Source organism: Natator depressus, chromosome 23 (assembly GCF_965152275.1).
Source record: "Natator depressus isolate rNatDep1 chromosome 23, rNatDep2.hap1, whole genome shotgun sequence".
NCBI lineage: Eukaryota > Metazoa > Chordata > Testudines > Cheloniidae > Natator > Natator depressus.
Genome location: NC_134256.1, coordinates 3,349,121 through 3,366,499, shown reverse-complemented (window position 1 = coordinate 3,366,499; position 17,379 = coordinate 3,349,121). Strand labels below are relative to the sequence as shown.

The 17,379-nt window shown below is 58.6% G+C and overlaps 3 protein-coding genes across 3 annotated transcripts; 2 read left to right on the top strand and 1 right to left on the bottom strand.

The window, feature by feature from the left end:
* Positions 1 to 361: 361 nt before the first annotated feature.
* On the top strand, positions 362 to 3,288 carry LOC141976782 (interferon lambda-3-like). Its single transcript, XM_074937944.1, has 4 exons — positions 362 to 409; positions 663 to 806; positions 2,279 to 2,368; positions 3,184 to 3,288. Exons 1-4 carry the CDS (start codon positions 362 to 364, stop codon positions 3,286 to 3,288), a joined length of 387 nt encoding a protein of 128 aa, XP_074794045.1.
* A 4,117-nt stretch (positions 3,289 to 7,405) lies between these two features.
* Positions 7,406 to 7,804, top strand: SYCN (syncollin). Its single transcript, XM_074936957.1, has one exon. The coding sequence runs from the start codon at positions 7,406 to 7,408 to the stop codon at positions 7,802 to 7,804; it is 399 nt and encodes a 132-aa protein (XP_074793058.1).
* Positions 7,805 to 11,479: 3,675 nt separating this feature from the next.
* NCCRP1 (NCCRP1, F-box associated domain containing) lies at positions 11,480 to 16,925 on the bottom strand. The gene is made up of 6 exons (XM_074937751.1): positions 16,730 to 16,925; positions 14,990 to 15,058; positions 14,047 to 14,134; positions 13,125 to 13,220; positions 12,194 to 12,335; positions 11,480 to 11,820 (listed from the first exon to the last, which is right to left on the bottom strand). The coding sequence occupies exons 1-6, from the start codon at positions 16,923 to 16,925 to the stop codon at positions 11,680 to 11,682; spliced, it is 732 nt and encodes a 243-aa protein (XP_074793852.1). The 3' UTR covers positions 11,480 to 11,679.
* Positions 16,926 to 17,379: the final 454 nt, after the last annotated feature.

The window sequence follows — 17,379 nt, the reverse complement described above, 5'->3', positions numbered from 1 at the left end:
GCCACTTCCTGTCCTAAACGGTGGTGCGAGCACCGCTGTGCGGCTGCCCAGCCACTGCCATGTTCTGCCCCAGAGGTGGCTGCATCTCAGCACCGGGTGACAGATCCCTGCATTAACATCCCCACACCCCAGCCCAGTGGCAGCTGGATCTCAGCACCGGGTGAGGGATCCCAGTCCCACGCCCACCCCAGAGACAGCTGCATCTCATGGGTGGCTGCCGAGAATGAAGTCACTCTAGGGTAAAGTGCGACCCTGCATTGCTCTGATGCCCGAATGGAGGAAGTTTCTCTGCATGGCCCAAGGAACGACTAACCACCCACGTTGCCTTACCCCACAGGGAAAGACGATCCAGGGCGCTGTCATGAACTGCTCCGACAAGATTTTCAGCCACAAGTTGGACCAGCTGCCGGTGAGAGACCCCACGGCGGAGACACGTGCCCTCTCCCCCTCTCTGCCCCATCCCACCCTTCCCCCTCCCTTCCTCCCACCCTTCCCTCTTCCCCATGCCCTCCATCCTTCTGCCCCCCCATTCCACTCTCTTCCTCTTCCCCCCACCCCCATGCCTGGCCAATCCCCCGGACCTGCCCTCTGACCCCAGCTCTGAAGGTCCCCTGCTGCCCCACTCCAGCCTCACTCAGACATCCCTCTGCTGTGCCCCCCAGGCATGTCAAAACTTGGTGGTGCTGGAGAAGAAAATGGATCTGACCATCAGGGTCATTCAGAACTTCAGCAAGCCCGAGCTGGTCAGGAATGCGTCCGGGCCCCTGGAGATCCTGGCGAGCATCCAGGAGGACCTGAGGAGCTGTGTGAGTACCAGCACTGACGACCACCACAGGGATGCAGCCACTTCTGGGGTGGGACATGGCAGCTGTTTATACAGGGATCTCTTGCCTGGCACTGACATGCAGCCACTTCTGGGGTGGGACACAGGAGCTGTATATACAGGGATCCCTCGCATGGTGCTGAGATGCAGCACCACCGCGTTGGCTCAGACATTTTAAACACGGCTGTCCCAGCCTAGCTGCCCTCTCTGTCCCCACGTCCCCCTGCAGTGGGATGGGATATAGCAAGCTTTGGATTTCCTGTCCCAAATGTTTGCCCCGTTCCCCACCTCAGAGGCTGCTGCCTTTCAGTGAGGGGTTTTGTGGATTCCTGAACTCAGGGCTAGGTTCCACTCCCAGTCACAGCAAAGTGACTCCCCGGTGTTACGCCTGGCCCACGGCAGTGCGTCACGGAGCACAGAATCCGGTTTGTAACAAACATATGAGTCTCCAGGATGGATCAGAGCTGAGGACAGTCTAACCCGGTATCCCCTCGCTGACAGCAGCCAGCATCCTCATCACTCATACCCAGGGATGAGTTTAAACCTGGAAGCAGGAGCCCCAGTTTCCCTGCCAAAAATCTTAAAATTAGCATTAGCTCTTATAACACCAGCGATTCTTGTGCTCCTTAGAAACACCCCTTCCTAAAGCTTGCTAAATTCCTGCCAGGCACAGAACCACCTTCCCCAGTCTGTCCTCATGCTAGCTGCTGCCTCAGTTTCCCCTCCCCCATGAGCTTTTCCAGCCCTCTATAGAAAACACCTGCCCTTCTCAGCTGGGGCTTTTCATAGACCAGGTTGGCAGGCCCCAGGCTCTTAAAGGGGCAGGCCACCCCGTTACACTGTGCTCGCCAACTTCCTGTGGCAATGAGTTCCACAGGCCAATTGCACGTCACGTGAAAACATATTTCTTTTGATCCCTTTAAGGTGAGCTGAAGGCAGCTTCTTCCAGTGCTATGAGTATATGGATTATATTTACACACACTCACAGAGTAGGAAACTCACAACTACCGCTCCCTTCTAATATACTCATGCAAGTGGTGGTGGCTTTATATCACACGGGTGTAGCTAAAACATATCCCAGCATGTCTCCGCGTTGTCCGTGTAATAACCTCCAAGCTGGACTGTCACCCAGCTTTGACCCCACAACCTTCTGCACACCCAGACCCTCTTGCGCCCCAGCTGGGGAAGTAGCTCTGGCCGCTGGGCACCTGTACGTACACACGCACACTCTTCTTTTCCAGTGAAATCCAGCGTGCCGCAAGCCAACCGGGAGGGAATTGAAAGCACGTAGTCTGGCTTTTCCAGAGGCACAAAAGCCCAGCCGGAGCCTGGGGAGTCCCTGGGTGGGAGAAGGCTGGTGCCATGCAACGAGCGGCAGGCCGAGAACAGCCGCTGGCCGCCCTCGGCACACCAGAGCGGGGGGTCGTTTGTAACTCGTTCTGCCCCGACTTTCAGATCCAGCTGAAGGGCCTGGATCACGATGATGCCGGGCCGCTGCCCATCCTCGCCAAATGGCTACGGAAATCCCTTGCCAGAAAAAGTGAGGTGAGGATGCGGGGTGGCATCCCGGGCCTTTGCCCTATGGTTCTGGGTTTGTACAGCGCCTAGCGCCGGGCATCTGGGGGGTCCTGCACCGTGGCCAGGGCACATGGATGCTACCATAATCCACCTAATAGCAATACAAATATATAGTGCCTGGCACAGGAGGGTTCTGCTCCATGGCCAAAGCGCCAAGGAGCTACCATAATACACCTAATAGCAATACAATTGTACAGCACCTGGCACCGGGGGGGAGGTCCTGCTCCATGGCCAGGGTGCCTAGGTGCTACCGTAATACACCTAGTAGCTATACACATGAACAGCACCTAGCGCCATGGGGGCCTGGTCCATGGCAGCTACCGTAATGCACCTAGTAGCAATAAGAACGTACAGCACCTGACATAATGGGGTCCTGCTCCATGACTGAGGCTCTTAGGTGCTACCCTAAGGCCACTGTGGATAAATCCCTGGTCAGTTGCACCCTGGGGCATCGGGGCCAGTTGAGATGAGATGGGGGAGGGGCACCCTGAGCCGCTGAGAAGGAAAGACACCCTTGGGATAATAGTGAACTCTGTGCGCATCTGTACATGTGCACGTCTGTACCCGCACACACCACTGCCCTCTGCTGGCTCGAGTCAACAACACTACAACCCTGTGTCCTATCCCTTCTAGTGCTGACAGGTAGCGGCGATTCTCCTTTAGCCCAAGTGACCCGAGTTCTATCCCCTGCCGCCGCCACGCAGCCCCAGAGCTCCGTGCCAGGCTCTGAATCCGCGGCTGTGACAAGCTGTAATGCCCACTTGCTATTTCTCTGGTCCCAGGAGTCTGCCAGATGCCTGGAGGGAGGTCTGATCTTCAACCTCTTCCATCTACTGAATGAAGATCTGAGGAATGTTGCCTACAAGTTCAGCGAGTCCTGCCATTGAAACTCTGCTGCTGTCAACCTGCCCTGCTGCCACTAGACCAGACATCTACACAACTGAATGGGGAGGAGGTGGGGGAAGAGAGAGAGAAAGTCTGGATGGGACCTTCTATATTTTTAAGTATTGTATTTATTACATACCAGGAGAAGATTCTGGCTCATGACTGGCTAGAAAACAGTCACACGATGTAGCTTTCTCCTGGCTCGCCTTCCCAGGTCAATGTCAACCCCTCAGATTGCATCTGTGAGTTAGCAGATCCTGCCGGCCTCCTCAGAGATTTACTAGCCGTTCCCTTGGCTAATTTCCTCTCCTTTAAGTAATTACGGCCTAACGTTTTCGAAAGGGACTCGCGATCAGCGCTGGTCGAAGCACGGCCAGTTCCGTGGCTTTTTATCCCGGATTTGCAAACTCACTCTGAAGCGGGTGGACAGCGTTGTTGGATTTTCAAACTGTTGGATTTTCAAAACTCGTGATTCTGACATATCCAGTATTTCTCAATGTTTTCATTTAGACAGTGCTGGTTTCTGCTCATTGGTGAGCGAACACAGCTGGTTTCTGCTCACTAGTGAGCGAAATTCAACCCTTTGTAGAAGGCGTGCACGGCTACCCAGGGGGTGAATTTCACTCCTGCAGAAGAAATTCTACATTCGTGTTTTGAGGTTCAACCTGCCGTCCCTGGCTGCAGCAGTGTTACAGAATTGTGTGTCTTATTTATGTAATTTATTTTCAGTCCCTGGAATTAGCGGGGTAATTGTGGAAACTGGAGTTTGATTAGATATTTATTTATTCACGGTTCGTCATCTATGACTTAGATCATCTGTTAAGGGAGACCTTCCATCCGACATGGTGCAATGAGCCGACTTGTGTGTGTGTGTGTGTGTGTGCAATGCCGCCCTCTGCTGGGGGGATTGAGAACTGCTCAGACATATGTCATGTGCCCTGTACTGCTAATGGAGGGGGTATTTTAATAATTATTTATTATGTGAGTGGCAGGGAGCCTGTGATTTCAGAAGCGGGGGGAGAATCTGAGCTCTCTGCACTGTGCCATTTTGAGTGATGATGGGAGACATTTTGCTTGGTCCTCGAGCCTTTTCCTATTGCTGTGTTGTGCTTTATGTCAGTGTTAATAAAAGGGCTGGTTAAAAAAAAAAAAGACCACGTATTTCTTGTCATCTGCATCGCCCTAGGGCTTGGGCCAGGCTGGGAGAGCAGTTCCATTTGCATCATTCTTGGGGCTTTCTAACGCCATCCCCAAAGCAGCTGCAGAAGGAAAGGACACGGGGCAGCTTTGAATAAAACACGGTGGTACAAGGACCAGCAGGGATCAAACCCACCACCTCTGGGTCTTGCCACGCTAGAACAAGGCCCAGCCACAGGGATCGAACCCATGAATTTAACAGCACAAGGCCCCGGCAATTTAGCCAAGGCTACAGCCACCACGGGAAGGGGACAGCACGTCACCAGGAGTGAACACCGAGTCCTCTCCTACGAGGGCAGCGGGTTCGTTAATCATTTCCCGCTCTTGCTCTGCTGCTGGGATCTGTCCAGAGAAGCACAGGGCCCAGACTCTTGTACCAGGTTCTCTCCCCCCAGCCGGGGAATCCCCCCACCTCCGAGGGCAGGCCCGACACCGTTTCGCTCTCACTTTCCTTTTCATCCCTTCTGAACCCAGGGAGATCTAATGACAGCCCCAAGGCAGAGCCCCGAGGCAGAGCCCCCCCAGAAGGCCGCAGGGTTGAAGACAACAAAACTACCCGTGGAAACAGACCACCGAGGGCTGGGCGCATCGTTGTAAAAAAACCGCCATCCTGATTTTGCTACCGCACTCTCAAGGTGCGGGAAACTCCCAAGCGGCTCCAGGCCGCCGGGAGCCTTGGCCTCTCAACAACGCGCCAACCTGCTCAGGACCTGGCCGGTGGGGCCCCCCGGCCCTGGAAACCAATGGGGTTGACGCTCACCGGCCAGCGCAGCCGCAGCGCCCCCGGCATTTTCAGTAGCTTTGCTCCAGGGATGGGTTTATTTCTCCAAGTCCGAACAGCTCAGCATAAGTCAGGCGGGGTGACTGGGTGGCCTTCCCCCCCCCCACCCCCGAGCTGTTCCTTGGCCTCTTACCCAAGACCCATCACCTGGGAAGCTTCTAATTAGTGCCAGGTGGTGGTGAGCGGCTAAGCCCCGCCCCAGCCTGCGAGGCTCCTCCCACCTGAAGAATCATAGAATCATAGAATATCAGGGTTGGAAGGGACCTCAGGAGGTATCTAGTCCAACCCCCTACTCAAAGCAGGACCAATCCCCAATTTTTGCCCCAAATGGCCCCCTCAAGGATTGAACTCACAACCCTGGGTTTAGCAGGCCAATGCTCAAACCACTGAGCTATCCCTCCCCCCAAAACCACGCCAGGAAAGTAACCGCCCCGCAGCACCTCTCCAGAGGCTGCTCGCCCGCAAAGGTTAGGAGTCTGCAGGACTGAGAGCCCCCCCGCCCCCGGGGACTCCCCCACGAGGCCTCTATAGACAAAGGCAGGGCTGTTCTCCCAAGGAAACCGACACCCCCAGAGATTTTACTTTGGGGGGGGGTAGATTTTCAGAGCTAGTAGCAACCAGCTGCCCTGTGTCCCCGCCCCTCAATGTCTTGTTCAAAGTGACTGCTGGAAAAGCGAGGACTCGAACCAGAAACACCAGAGATCCAGGCCAGCATCCTGATCACCAGGATGGTCTCCCTTGCATGCAGAAGGGCTTCAAAAATAAGTTCATCAGTAACAATGCTTCCCTCCGCTGTCCCTGCTATTCGCAAGGGAACACAGGGTCTCTAGCAGAGAGGATTAGGCTGGGTTTTACAAAGGGATTTAGGCACCGAAAGTAGCTAGGCACTTCAAGGGGATCCTCCTAGGTGCCTCCTGCTGTCCTTAGGGGCCTACCTGCCGATAGAGATCGGACCCCACGTTTCATCCCCTTGGCTTTGGAACAGATCTTGTGGCAGGGAGGGATAGCTCAGTGGTTTGAGCATTGGCCTGCTAAACCCAGGGTTGTGAGTTCAATCCTTGAAGGGGCCATTTAGGGATCTGGGGCAAAAATTGGGGATTGGTCCTGCTTTGAGCAGGGGGTTGGACTAGATGACCTCCTGAGGTCCCTTCCATCACTGACAGTCTATGATTCTATGTTTGCAGAGCTGCCTGGAGAAGGCCACATCCTTGGGAACAAGCTTGGCTGGAAGCCAAGGATCAGACTACCTCACACACACCTGGTTCGGGGCCATGACCCGGGGAGGAGGGGAATGGGTAGCCGGGGGAAAGCACACACCTGTCATGTTGAGGGGAGCTTATCAGGTGCCATTCCAGCTGGTGGGGATAGGGGAAAGGGGAACTGCTCTCCCTCCCGCTCGAGGGTGAAAATGGAGCCCTGGCATCCTAGGGCTGCAGGAAAGGCAGGTGGTGGCTGCTTGGGGAGTCCCCGGAGCAGCCCCATGCTGGGGCCAGGGCATCGCGTTGCTCATTTTTGCTCTGCCTTACGAACAGGGAAACTGAGGCACAGAGTGGGTGAAATGACTCACCCACAGTCGTGCGGCACAACGAGGAGCAGAACCCAGGCGTCCTGACTGGAGGGACGGACTGGGAGTCAGGACGCCTTGGTTCTCTTCCCTGCTCTGGGAGGGGAGCGGGGTCTAATGGTGAGAGCAAGTGGCGGCAGGACTCCTGGGTTCCATTGCCCGTGATATCTAGTGGTTACAGCACAAGAAGTTTGGGGAGTCAGGACTCCTGGATGACCTCCGTGCCCTCCCAGGCCAGAGTTTCCCTAGCTATAAAATGAGGGGGAGGACAATAACACTTCCAACTCCTCCAAACCCATTGGGGGACCGCGGTGAGTGACCCCACCTTTCCAGGGGGAGCAGCCCCCCACCCCCGTTAGCTGCCACCCCCCCAGGTGCCCCTGTGAGGCCTCGGTGGGAGAGCTCCCTTGGCAGGACACACTGTCCTCCACTGTGCCACCAGCTTTCCCTTTTCCCACCCTTATCACACCCGCCCCCAGCGTCCTTAGGCTCCCCCACCCCGGCAGGGCCCCAGCCTCGGAAGGGGGGCTCTATAAACGAGAACCGCTGCGGAGGCTCCCCCATCGGCACCGGGACGATGGCCACCGCTCGCACCCTGCTCCTCCTTCCTCTGCTCCTGGCCTCGGCTTGGGCCCAGTGCCCGGCACCGGCGGATCTGAAGAACGCCGACGGGAGCAAGGTCTGCTCCCAGCTGTACGTCGACGACAGCCCCTACTACGCCCAGTGCTGCGGGGGCGACGTGCTCCAGGTGCAGCCCGGCGACGACGTTCCCTACATACCGCTCGGCTGGAACGACAAGATCTCGTCCCTGGTGGTGGCACCCCTGTGCGAGCTCAACGTCTGGTCCAGGAGGGGCAAGGAAGGCTACAACCGCAAGTTCAAGAGCGGGGTGGTATATCGGCTGCGGGAGATCAAGAAGGGGCTCTTCGGGGACTGGGACAACTCCATCTCCGCCTACTACTGCAAGTGCTACTGAGGCGAGGCCAGGGATGAAGCAGTGAGACCAGGCCTCCAGCCGGGCCAAGCCTTTATCCCACCGCTCACACCAAACCTCCAGCTGGACCAAGCCTTAATCCCACCGCTCACACCAAACCGCTCACCGGGCAACTGGCATCCCTGACTGCTTTGGTATTCAGTGCCTGCACACCACCATGCTATCCGCCTCCAGGAACAGCTGCCCCACGGCGCCTGAGCGATTGCTGCCAGATCACAGCCCCATGGGTTCGTGCCCACATCCCCAACCCCCTCTGTGGCGGAGGCTTCTGGGAGGGCTTTAGCCCAGCTCTCGCAGGTGTGCTGTTTGCCTGAAACCTAGGTGATTTCCCGGCAAGAAAACGCCAATGGAAAAGCGTCTCAGCGTCAGAGAGTTGTGCAGAGCAGCTGGTAAATTCCCCTTTAAATTGCAAACCCCTTTGCAGGGGGCTGTGTTAAGCTGAACTTTATCCAGCACCTAGCGCGTTCTCGGCGGTACCAAATAACAATCAGTTGATATTAACAAATAGACCACGAGCTTCGGCTTTTAGCTGGTCTGAGTGACCCAATTCGGCATCCATTTAGCAGCCAGAGAGGTTAAATGCTCTACTTAATACTTCCAGGCAACTGTAATCTTCAAGCACATAGGCCTTGCTTGGTTTTACCCCCCAGATCCAATTCTCTCCGAACCCTCTCCCTCGCACCCTGGCTTTTATCACGCCTTTCCCTGCAATAAACGGAACTGCAATGACGAGACAATACTAGTAATTGCTAGCTCTTCCAGCAGCAGATCGCAAAGCGCTGCACGAAGGAGGGCGGTAGCAGGATCCCCATTTCACACATGGGGAAACTGAGGCATGGAGCAGGGAGGTAACTTGTCCAAGATCACCCAGCCGGTGAGTGGCAGAGCCAGGGATAGAATCCAGCCAGGCCACGCTGCCTCTCTCATTTCCCACTCAGGGTTTAGTTCTCTCAGCCGGTACTCAAGGGTCTAAACCCCTCGCAATGAGCTTAACTTCCTGCGAGGCAGAGCAGCGCTAAGATTGCTATTGTACAGCTGGGGAAACTGAGGCACGGAGCGACTCAGGCCAGGTCTGCGGCGGGAAGTTTTGGCAATGCTGGTGAGGAGAGCGGTGGCTGGGTGTGATTTCTATAGTGGCAAAGACTGTAGTGTCCACGCAGCGATATCAGCGTAAATGCCCTTGTACGGGGTGAGACGGGATCCCCGGGGTGCAACCTGGGACTGTAGGACCGTGGGGCCCCCTTGTCTCACTACCCTGGGGGTTGTCAGTGCCTTACCGGTGGCAAGAACCAGGTGCTGTTACCACTCAGTCCAACAGCGTGTGGAGTCCTGCACCCAGCTAGATTTCACGAATCCCAGAGCCACCCACGGATCACACAGAGAAAGGCACCAGCCAGATCCCCCCAGCTCCCAGCCCTGTATGTTAGGAATATACGGTCTGGCCCTGTTCAAGACCCTTTCTTGAGCAAGGCGAGTTTATTCATTGGTTCACCACGTCGTCAATGGAAAGGGACGGTAAACCTGGGCAGATTTACCAAGCACTCCAGTCAAAACTCACCGGTAAGGAGCAACAGTAAATTGATTACGAAAAGACAGATTTAAGTCAGGGGTTCTCAAACTGGGGGCCGGGACCCCTCAGGGGGTCACGAGGTGTCAACCTCCACCCCAAACCCCGCTTTGCCTCCAGCATTTATAACGGTGATAAATATATAAAAAAAGTGGGTTTAATTTATAAGGGGTGGGGTCACACTCAGAGACTTGCTATGGGAAAGGGGTCACCAGGACAAAAGTTTAAGGGCCACTGATTTAAGCAATTACAAGTGATAGGAAAGTCGGAGTTAGTTACCAACGAAAGCAAAAGCAGCGCACAGTCTCAATCCTAAACCCGTAAGACACTTGGCAGGGTTTCGATCAAGCAGGTTTCTCACCCCGTTGCATGTTACACTTCATAACACACAGGTTTCACCCTTGAGACCTGGGCCAGTCCCCCCCCTGCCCCCCCGTTGGAGTCTTCAGTCTTCCAAGCATCCTTGTTGCTTGCAGCGTGGGGGGGGGAGGAGAAAAGTGAAGCCGGGGACCCCCCATGTTCTGTTTTATACCCTAAATCCATGCGCTTTGAGAATACAAGTCGAGGCATGTCTGGGGGGCACTGCCGAGTTTCCGGGCAAGGTTGAGCAATTCCCCTGGGGTGGCCTTATGCAGGTGAGTCAGTGAATTGTAACTCCCTTGCTGGACAATGGCTGTTCGACACCCGCCCGGGCATTGGTTACTTCCCTTGTTCGTGCCTCTGGGGATTTAATATCTGGGCGATTCCCCAACTCACGGCATATTTTAGTGACACCCGGCCAACACACGCTCATACCGTCATAAGCACCAGTGATATACAGATTTAGAGAGAACAGTGGCTTTCAGCAGATCGTAACCTTTCCCGCGATACCTCGCAAGGCATGCTTTAGATGAAATATCACAATTATCTCTAAATGATGGAGATGGGGTTTATAGGGCCCTCCCCCCAGGTCCAGAGTGTAGCTTATTTCACCTGGGGAACTGGGACAAGCTCTATCTGCCATGGCAGGCTCCTGCTGGTACCAGAAATGGAGCTTTGGTCTCCCAGGTCTTAGGTGGGAGCCCAAACCACTGGACACCTGGGGTAGGGGCTGTTTATACAGGGATCCTTCACCAGCTGCTCAAATGCAGCCATCTCTGGGGTGGGGAGTGGCACTTGTTCATACAGGGATCTCTCACCCGGCGCTGAGATGCAGCTGCCTCTGGGGTGGGGCACAGCGACTATTCATCCAGGGATCCTCTCTCTCAGCACTGGCATGCAAGCACTTCTGTGGTGGGGCACGGCAGCTGTTAACACAGGGATCCCTTGCCTGGAGTTGAGACGCAGCTGTCTCTGGGGTGGAGCGCAGTGGCTGTTTATACAGGAAACCCTCACTCAATGCTAGGTTGCAGCCACCTCTGGGGTGGGGGTAGCACTCAATAAAGGCTTGCTGTGGTGTACCACAGGGGAAGGGGGAACTGGGGCTGAGGCCAAGAAGACAGGCTGTAGGCTCACAGGAAGCACCAGAAATTCTTTAATGCCACTGCTCAGTCCCATCTTGACTGCAGCCTCCCAGCTCCCGTGCAAGTATCACCCCATCGGGCAACTGGGGCACAGACCTGATGTGCCTTGACTCAGTGTCACACACTGAGCCAGAATCAGAAGTGCAAACCAGGAGGGCTAACCACTACACCCCACTCCCCTCCCAGAGCTGGGAATAGAACCCAGGAGTCCTGGCTCCCAGACTGCCCCACCCCCACTCTAACCACTATGCCTCCCCTCCCAGAACGGGGAATAGCACCAAGGAGTCCTGACACCCATCCCACACCCCTGCTCTAACCCACTAGACCCCGCTCCTCTCCCAGAGCTGGGCATAGAACCCAGGAGCCCTGGCTCCCACCCCTCCCCTGTTCTAACCACTAGACCCCACTCCCCTCCTAAAGCTGGGGTTAGAACCCAGGAGTCCTGGCTCCCAGCCCCCTCCCCCAGCTCTAACCACTAGACCCCACTCCTCTCCCAGAGCTGGGCATAGAACCCAGAAGTCCTGGCTCCCAGACCCCCCTGCTCTAACCACTAGACCCCACTCCCCTCAGGAACTTTTATTAATCCCTTTCCTTTGGAGCTATCCCAGCAGCGAGGCTGACCTGACAGGCCCCACGCAGCCCCAGCTTTGCCCCCAGGGCACAGAGAGGGGGCAGGGCTCTCGGCTCCCAGTGAATCCAGCGCCGATCTTTGTCTGGGTGCTGTCGTCAGCCCCCGGGGGAACAGAAACCGAACCGCGCCCACCCCCGGCCGCCGGCCCGTCCGTCCGTCAGTCCCGCAGCTGCACGGAGACGCTGCTGTCCGTCGCTCTGGTGCGGCAGAGCCCGCCTGGCGTCTCGGCGTTCAAGGTCCGGTGCTGGAAATGGACGTAGCGCACTCCCGGCCCGTAGCCGTGGAAAACGTGGGAAACCTTCGAAAGGGCGAAACCATCAGGACCTGAGCCCACGGCCCCAAGGACACACCGAGCCCCACCCCTGGCGCCCCGTCCCTGTCCCCGTCTCCCCCTCTGGGCTCAGCCCCAATCCCCATCTCCCCCTCTGGGCTCAGCCCCCACCACTGCCCTGGCAAGGCCCGAGCCCCCTGTGACCAAGTGGGAAGCAGCTGTAATATTTGCATGATGCCGATGTGTGCCTCAGTTTCCCTAAGGAGTCATGCCCAGGAGACTGGGACCTAGCCCAGACACTGTGTATCCAAGTCACCCCTTCCCCCTGCTACCCCTGAGCTGTCTCGCCTCTCTCCCCGCCCCCCCCCCCCATGGGTGGGGAAGGGAGCATCTCCCTTACATGGCACCAGTTCTTCTCCTCCCGGGACGCCCCGTGCTCGGGGCCCTCGTGGTGGAATTCCCGCAGGGGCGTCTGCCCGTCGCCGGCCAGCAGCCGGACGTGCAGCCGGTAAACGGTCTGAGCCAGCCGGCTGTCCTCGTACCTGCGCCGGAGCAGAGGGCAGTTAACAGCAGCCAAAATCTGGGGTGGTCGGGGGAGTTGGTCCCCATAACAGGGGTGGGGGGGAATGAAGGTCGGGGACGGGGGCATAAGGGAAGCTCAAGAAATCCCATTTCTCTCTGGCAACTAGTAACCACACGAAGCTGCAGCTGTGACCCAGCGTTTCATCAGCAGAGCTCACAGCACCTCCCAGAGGGGGGCAGGATCATGATCCTCATTTTACAGGCGAAGCCTAGGCTAGAGTGGGGGAGAGGGAGGCAGGACTCCTGGGTTCTGTCCCCAGTTCTGGCTCGGGGAGGGGGTCTAGTAGTTAGTGTTGGGGGCGGGAGTCAGGACTCCTGGGTTCTGTCCCCAGTTCTGGGAGGGAAGCAGAGTCTGGCGGTTACAGCAGAGAGGATGGGGAGCCAGGACTCCCAAATGATCACAGGTGGGGAAACTGAGGCACAAGAGACGGGACGGTCGCCCAGGAGGCAGAGCCAGGAATGGAACCCAGGTGTCCTGATTCTCAGCTGAGTGCCACCCCCACTGCCCTACCATCCTTCCTGCCCAAAGCCTGGACATGGCTCTGCGCAGGGCGTGGGAAAGGACGCTGCGCCCCCTTCGGCCCAACCAAGGCACTGCACCGCGGTGCCCCACGCCCTGGCCAACGCCCCCAGGGGATCCAAGGCAGGGCTCATATCTGGCCCTGGGGAGCTGGACCACGGACCGGGGGAGGGGAGCCGTGGCAGCGACTGGGACCCGGCCCCCGGGGCATTCAAAGGAGAGCCAGTACCAGTCCATGACGGTGATGTTCGGCTGGTAGGAGTCCAGGAGCTCTTCCCACAGCCCCTCCGCCAGCAGGTCGACCTGCTGCTGTTTCACGCACCAGCTGCAAGGAGGGGGAGGGGAAAGGATCAGGGAGGAGCGGGGCAGCCGGGAACCTCAGGGGACGGGCGTACAGGGCAGGAGGCGTCTTTCTGTTCTGTGTCCGTACAGCGCCTGGCACAATGGGGGCCTGGGCCATGACTGAGGTGCTGAGGGTCTACCATAATACACCTAATAGCAATGACAACGTACAGCACCCGGCGCAGTGGAGGGCCTGAGGCGCTGAGGTGCTACGGTAATACACCTAATAGCAATGACAACGTACAGCTCCTGGCACAGTGGGGGCCTGGGCCACGACTGGGGCATTGAGGTGCTACCATAATACACCTAATAGCAATGACAAAGTGCAGCGCCAGGCGCAGTGGGGGCCTGGTCTATAACTGGCCCGCCTGGGTGCCACGGTAAGCCAGCTAATAAATAATACTCATAATTCTTCACAGCGGCTGCTGGACTCAGACCCGCCCCCTGGTTCCCTCCTGTCGCCTCAAGCGTCGGCCAGCGTTGCCACATGGGGGCGATCTACACCCTGGCCTAACCTAGGCTGGGTGGTGCCGCAGGCTAGGTGAGTAAAGTCCAGCAGCTCTAGAATGAGGCCTGCCTCCCGCTCCCCGTCTTCCCGCCCCCCCCCAGGGGGGGCTGCACTAGCTGGCCAGACGCGTGCCCACCTCCCTCTCTTCGGATCCAGCCCAGGGAGGCGCGTGCCCAACGCACCCGGATCTCCTGCTTGAGCTGCACGGGCCCAGGGGGCGACAGGAGGGCCAGAAACCACGTCTGTGGCCCAGCCACGAGTAGCCGCCAGATCCCCAGGCTGGCCCAGGACAGCTGCTCACCTGAAGCGCGGAGCCTCAGAGCCAGGCTTCTTGCCAGCCACCTGGGGAGGCAGCTCCTCGGTGCTAATGGCCCAGCCGCTGAAATTACCTTGGAAGGGTTACAAGGAGGTTAAAAGCAGCAGAAAAAAGCCGCCCTGACAGCAACCGGGTCTGCAGAGCCAGGGGCGGCTTCTGCCAGGAGCCGGGGCACAAGAGATGCAGCTGGCGCTAGGGAGCAACAGCGGCTTATACAGGGAGCCCCCCATTCAGAGCTGCAATGCAGCTGACTCTGGGGTGGGACACAGCAGCGGTTTATACAGAGAGCCCTCGTTCAGAGCTGCAATGCAGCTGACTCTGGGGTGGGACACGGCAGCGGTTTATACAGAGAGCCCTCGTTCAGAGCTGCAATGCAGCTGACTCTGGGGTGGGACACGGCAGCGGTTTATACAGAGAGCCCTCGTTCAGAGCTGCAATGCAGCTGACTCTGGGGTGGGACACGGCAGCGGTTTATACAGAGAGCCCTCGTTCAGAGCTGCAATGCAGCTGACTCTGGGGTGGGTCACAGCAGCGGTTTATACAGGGATGCAGCTGATGCTGGGGTGGGACATGGGAGCAGTTCATACAGGGAGCCCGCATTCAGCGCTGCAATGCAGCTGGCTCTGGGGTGGGTCATGGCAGCGGCTTATACAGGGATACAGCTGCCCCCAGGGAAATCAAAGGGCACCCAGTTTAGCCCTGTGGGGGAGGCCGTGAAGCAGGGGTGAAGTATGCAGAGGCAGGCTTTCCTGCCTGATGATGCCCCCTCCTGGGATACACGAGGCAGCTCCCAGCCCCCGGCTCTCCAGCAGGGCCAAGCCCAATCCCCATGCTGCACAGCGCCCCATAGGAGGACGACAGATGGGGAGGGGGCTATTTGTTTCCTTGCCAACCAGCCCCGCCCCAGGCTCCCCTTCCCTGCACTTACCCAAGGACTCCAGTGGCACCCAGGGGCTGTTGGGTGGCAGGTGGGGAGCTGGCTCCGAAATGTTCACACCTGATGGGGGTGGGGGGGAAATGAAACACACAACACAGTCACCCCTTCAGCCTAAGCACGACACCCCCCAGCCCTCCACAATCCTACCCAGAACCCCCCGCCCCGCCCCATCCCCACTCTCCCTCTGCCCTTCCTCTGGCTGCTTTACAGGGAGGCAGCATGGCTCAGTGGTTAGCATCGCAGTCAGGACGCTTGGGCTGTATCACAGAGCATGGACTAGTGGGGAGGGGCTGGGAGCCCGGACTCCTGGGTTCTCTGCGTGGCTTTGGCCAAGCCACTTCCCTGCTCGGTGCCTGAGTTAAGAGTAGCTGGGGGGTGGTGGTTCTAGAAGACACCATGGGGGAGAAATATTTGTAAGCATGTGGGGCCGGGGGTGGGGGGGATGCTGATTCATCAAGCTAATGGAGCAGTCCCAGAGCAGCTGCCCTGATGGCACCCGGGGCAATCCCAGGCAGCAGGCTGAGACTGGCCTCGGAGCTAAATCCTTTCCTCCGGAGAGATGAGCCGGCGAGCTGGGACAGGCCCCTGAGCCTCCTTCCCTGCAGCCAAACCGGTTCAGCAGAGACCTCCCCAGAGACGGGGCGGCCTTCGGGCCACACGAATAAGGAGATATGTTAACACCCGCCTGAGGGATCCCACAGCACGTCCCAAACGGGGAACCACATCACCTGAGATGCGGCTGCCTCTAGGGTGGGGCACGGCGGCTGTTTATACAGGGAACCCTCAACTAGAAGTGAGATGCAACTGTCTCTGGGGTGGGACGTGGAGGGGGGGGCTTTTTATTCAAAATCCCTCCCCCTGCTCTGACTACCAGCTGCCCCTGGGGTGGGAGGTGGCAGCTGTTGACACAGGGACCCCTCACCCAGCACTGGGATGCAGCTGCCTGTGGAGGAGGGTGCAACAAGCAGTTCATCAGCTGCCCAGAACCACCACATGATGCAACCACCTCTGGGGAGGAGCACAGCAGCTGTTTACAGAGATCCCTCCCCAGTGCTGAGATGCAGCCACCTCTGGGGAGGGGCAGCTGTTGACACAGGACTCCTCTGATTAACCCTTCCCGCGCTGCCCGGTCCCGGAGCGGCCCTGGGGGAAGCGCCGGCATTTGGGCCAGTTACTGGAGCGAGCGAGGCAGGTGCTTAGCGTATGGGCGGGGTAGAGGGGTGCAGCTCGTCGGGCTCCCCCAGGCACATTCCAGCCCACCCACGCTTGGCTCCGGCCAGGCCCTGGGAGGGGAGAGGCAGGGGAGGGATCTGCGGGGGGGGGGAGGTGCACTGAGGAACCTTTCAAAATAGCTCCTTGGAGGTAGGCAAAGTTCCCCTCCCAAGAGCCCCGCGCAGACCCTCCGCTCGCCAGGCACGCCCCAGGGTTTATTAAGCAGGGAGCCCCCACCCCACGCCCTCACCCCCTTCCCCTACCCACGGCCCAGCCTGGCCGGCGAGAGTAGGAGCTTTGCAGGGCAGGGATGATGTGCAGCGCCTGGCACGATGGGACCCCAGCCTTTACTGCTGTACATATCAACACCCCCCTACACACACAGTTCCTCCCCAGCCCGGTTTCCCCTGTTCCCCCCCCCCCCCAGCCGGGGCCGACTCGGCCCAGGAGCAAGGCCCTGCCCGAGGGATAGGGGTGGGGGCAGCTGGCATGGGTCGTTCGCGGTGGGACAGACGTTACCTTCGGGGTTGGGGCTCTGCAGCAGGTTCCTCTCGAAGGGCTTGCGCTCGCACAGGGCTTTCCAGTCGGGGTCCCTGGGTAGGGGGACCCCCCTGCGGCCCAGCTCCCAGGCCCCTTCGACCTCCTGCTGCCAGCTCCGCGGCTGGGCCCTGGGGGAGAGGGGCAAGGTCTGGGCCTGCAGCTGCTGGGACGCCATGCCAAGGGGGTTGCAGGCACTCGGGGCTGGCGGAGGGAGACTGGGATTCCTGCCCGGGCCGCCCCAGCCCCACCCTGCCCAGGGCGGGACGCGGCTGGGGTAGGGGAGGAGGGACAGGAAGGGTGGTGGGGCAACCTCAGGGTGGGGGATCCAGCAGCGGTGAGGGTGGGGAGGTGATGACAGGGGCTGCGGACAGGCGGGACACGTACACACACGTTGTGCAAGCCCCAGAGGCGCAGCCCCAAGGGGAGCCCGGCTCTGCAGCGCCGGAGGGGCCCAGCTCTGCCGGGGCCCCTCACTCCTGACCCACAGCCCCCTGCTAGCCCAGCCCCGGGCTCCCCAACTCTGCCTCCCCTAACACACACCCCTTCCCAGAGCTGGGACAGGAACCCAGGAGTCCTAGCCATCCCCTCCCCCATCCTCTAAGCTACTCCTGCCCAGAGCTAGGAAGAGA

Bases quoted from the DNA above. Each gene is read 5' to 3' on its own strand.
- NCCRP1 (XM_074937751.1), bottom strand. From the start codon at position 16,925: ATGGCGTCCCAGCAGCTGCAGGCCCAGACCTTGCCCCTCTCCCCCAGG. The intron at 12,336-13,124 runs GTACTGGCTCTC...GCTCCGGCGCAG, and splicing joins AACATCACCGTCATGGACTG to GTACGAGGACAGCCGGCTGG. The intron at 11,821-12,193 runs GTAAGGGAGATG...GCCCTTTCGAAG, and splicing joins AGGAGAAGAACTGGTGCCAT to GTTTCCCACGTTTTCCACGG.
- LOC141976782 (XM_074937944.1), top strand. From the start codon at position 362: ATGAACTGCTCCGACAAGATTTTCAGCCACAAGTTGGACCAGCTGCCG. The intron at 807-2,278 runs GTGAGTACCAGC...CCCGACTTTCAG, and splicing joins AGGAGGACCTGAGGAGCTGT to ATCCAGCTGAAGGGCCTGGA. The intron at 2,369-3,183 runs GTGAGGATGCGG...CTCTGGTCCCAG, and splicing joins CCCTTGCCAGAAAAAGTGAG to GAGTCTGCCAGATGCCTGGA.
- SYCN (XM_074936957.1), top strand. From the start codon at position 7,406: ATGGCCACCGCTCGCACCCTGCTCCTCCTTCCTCTGCTCCTGGCCTCG.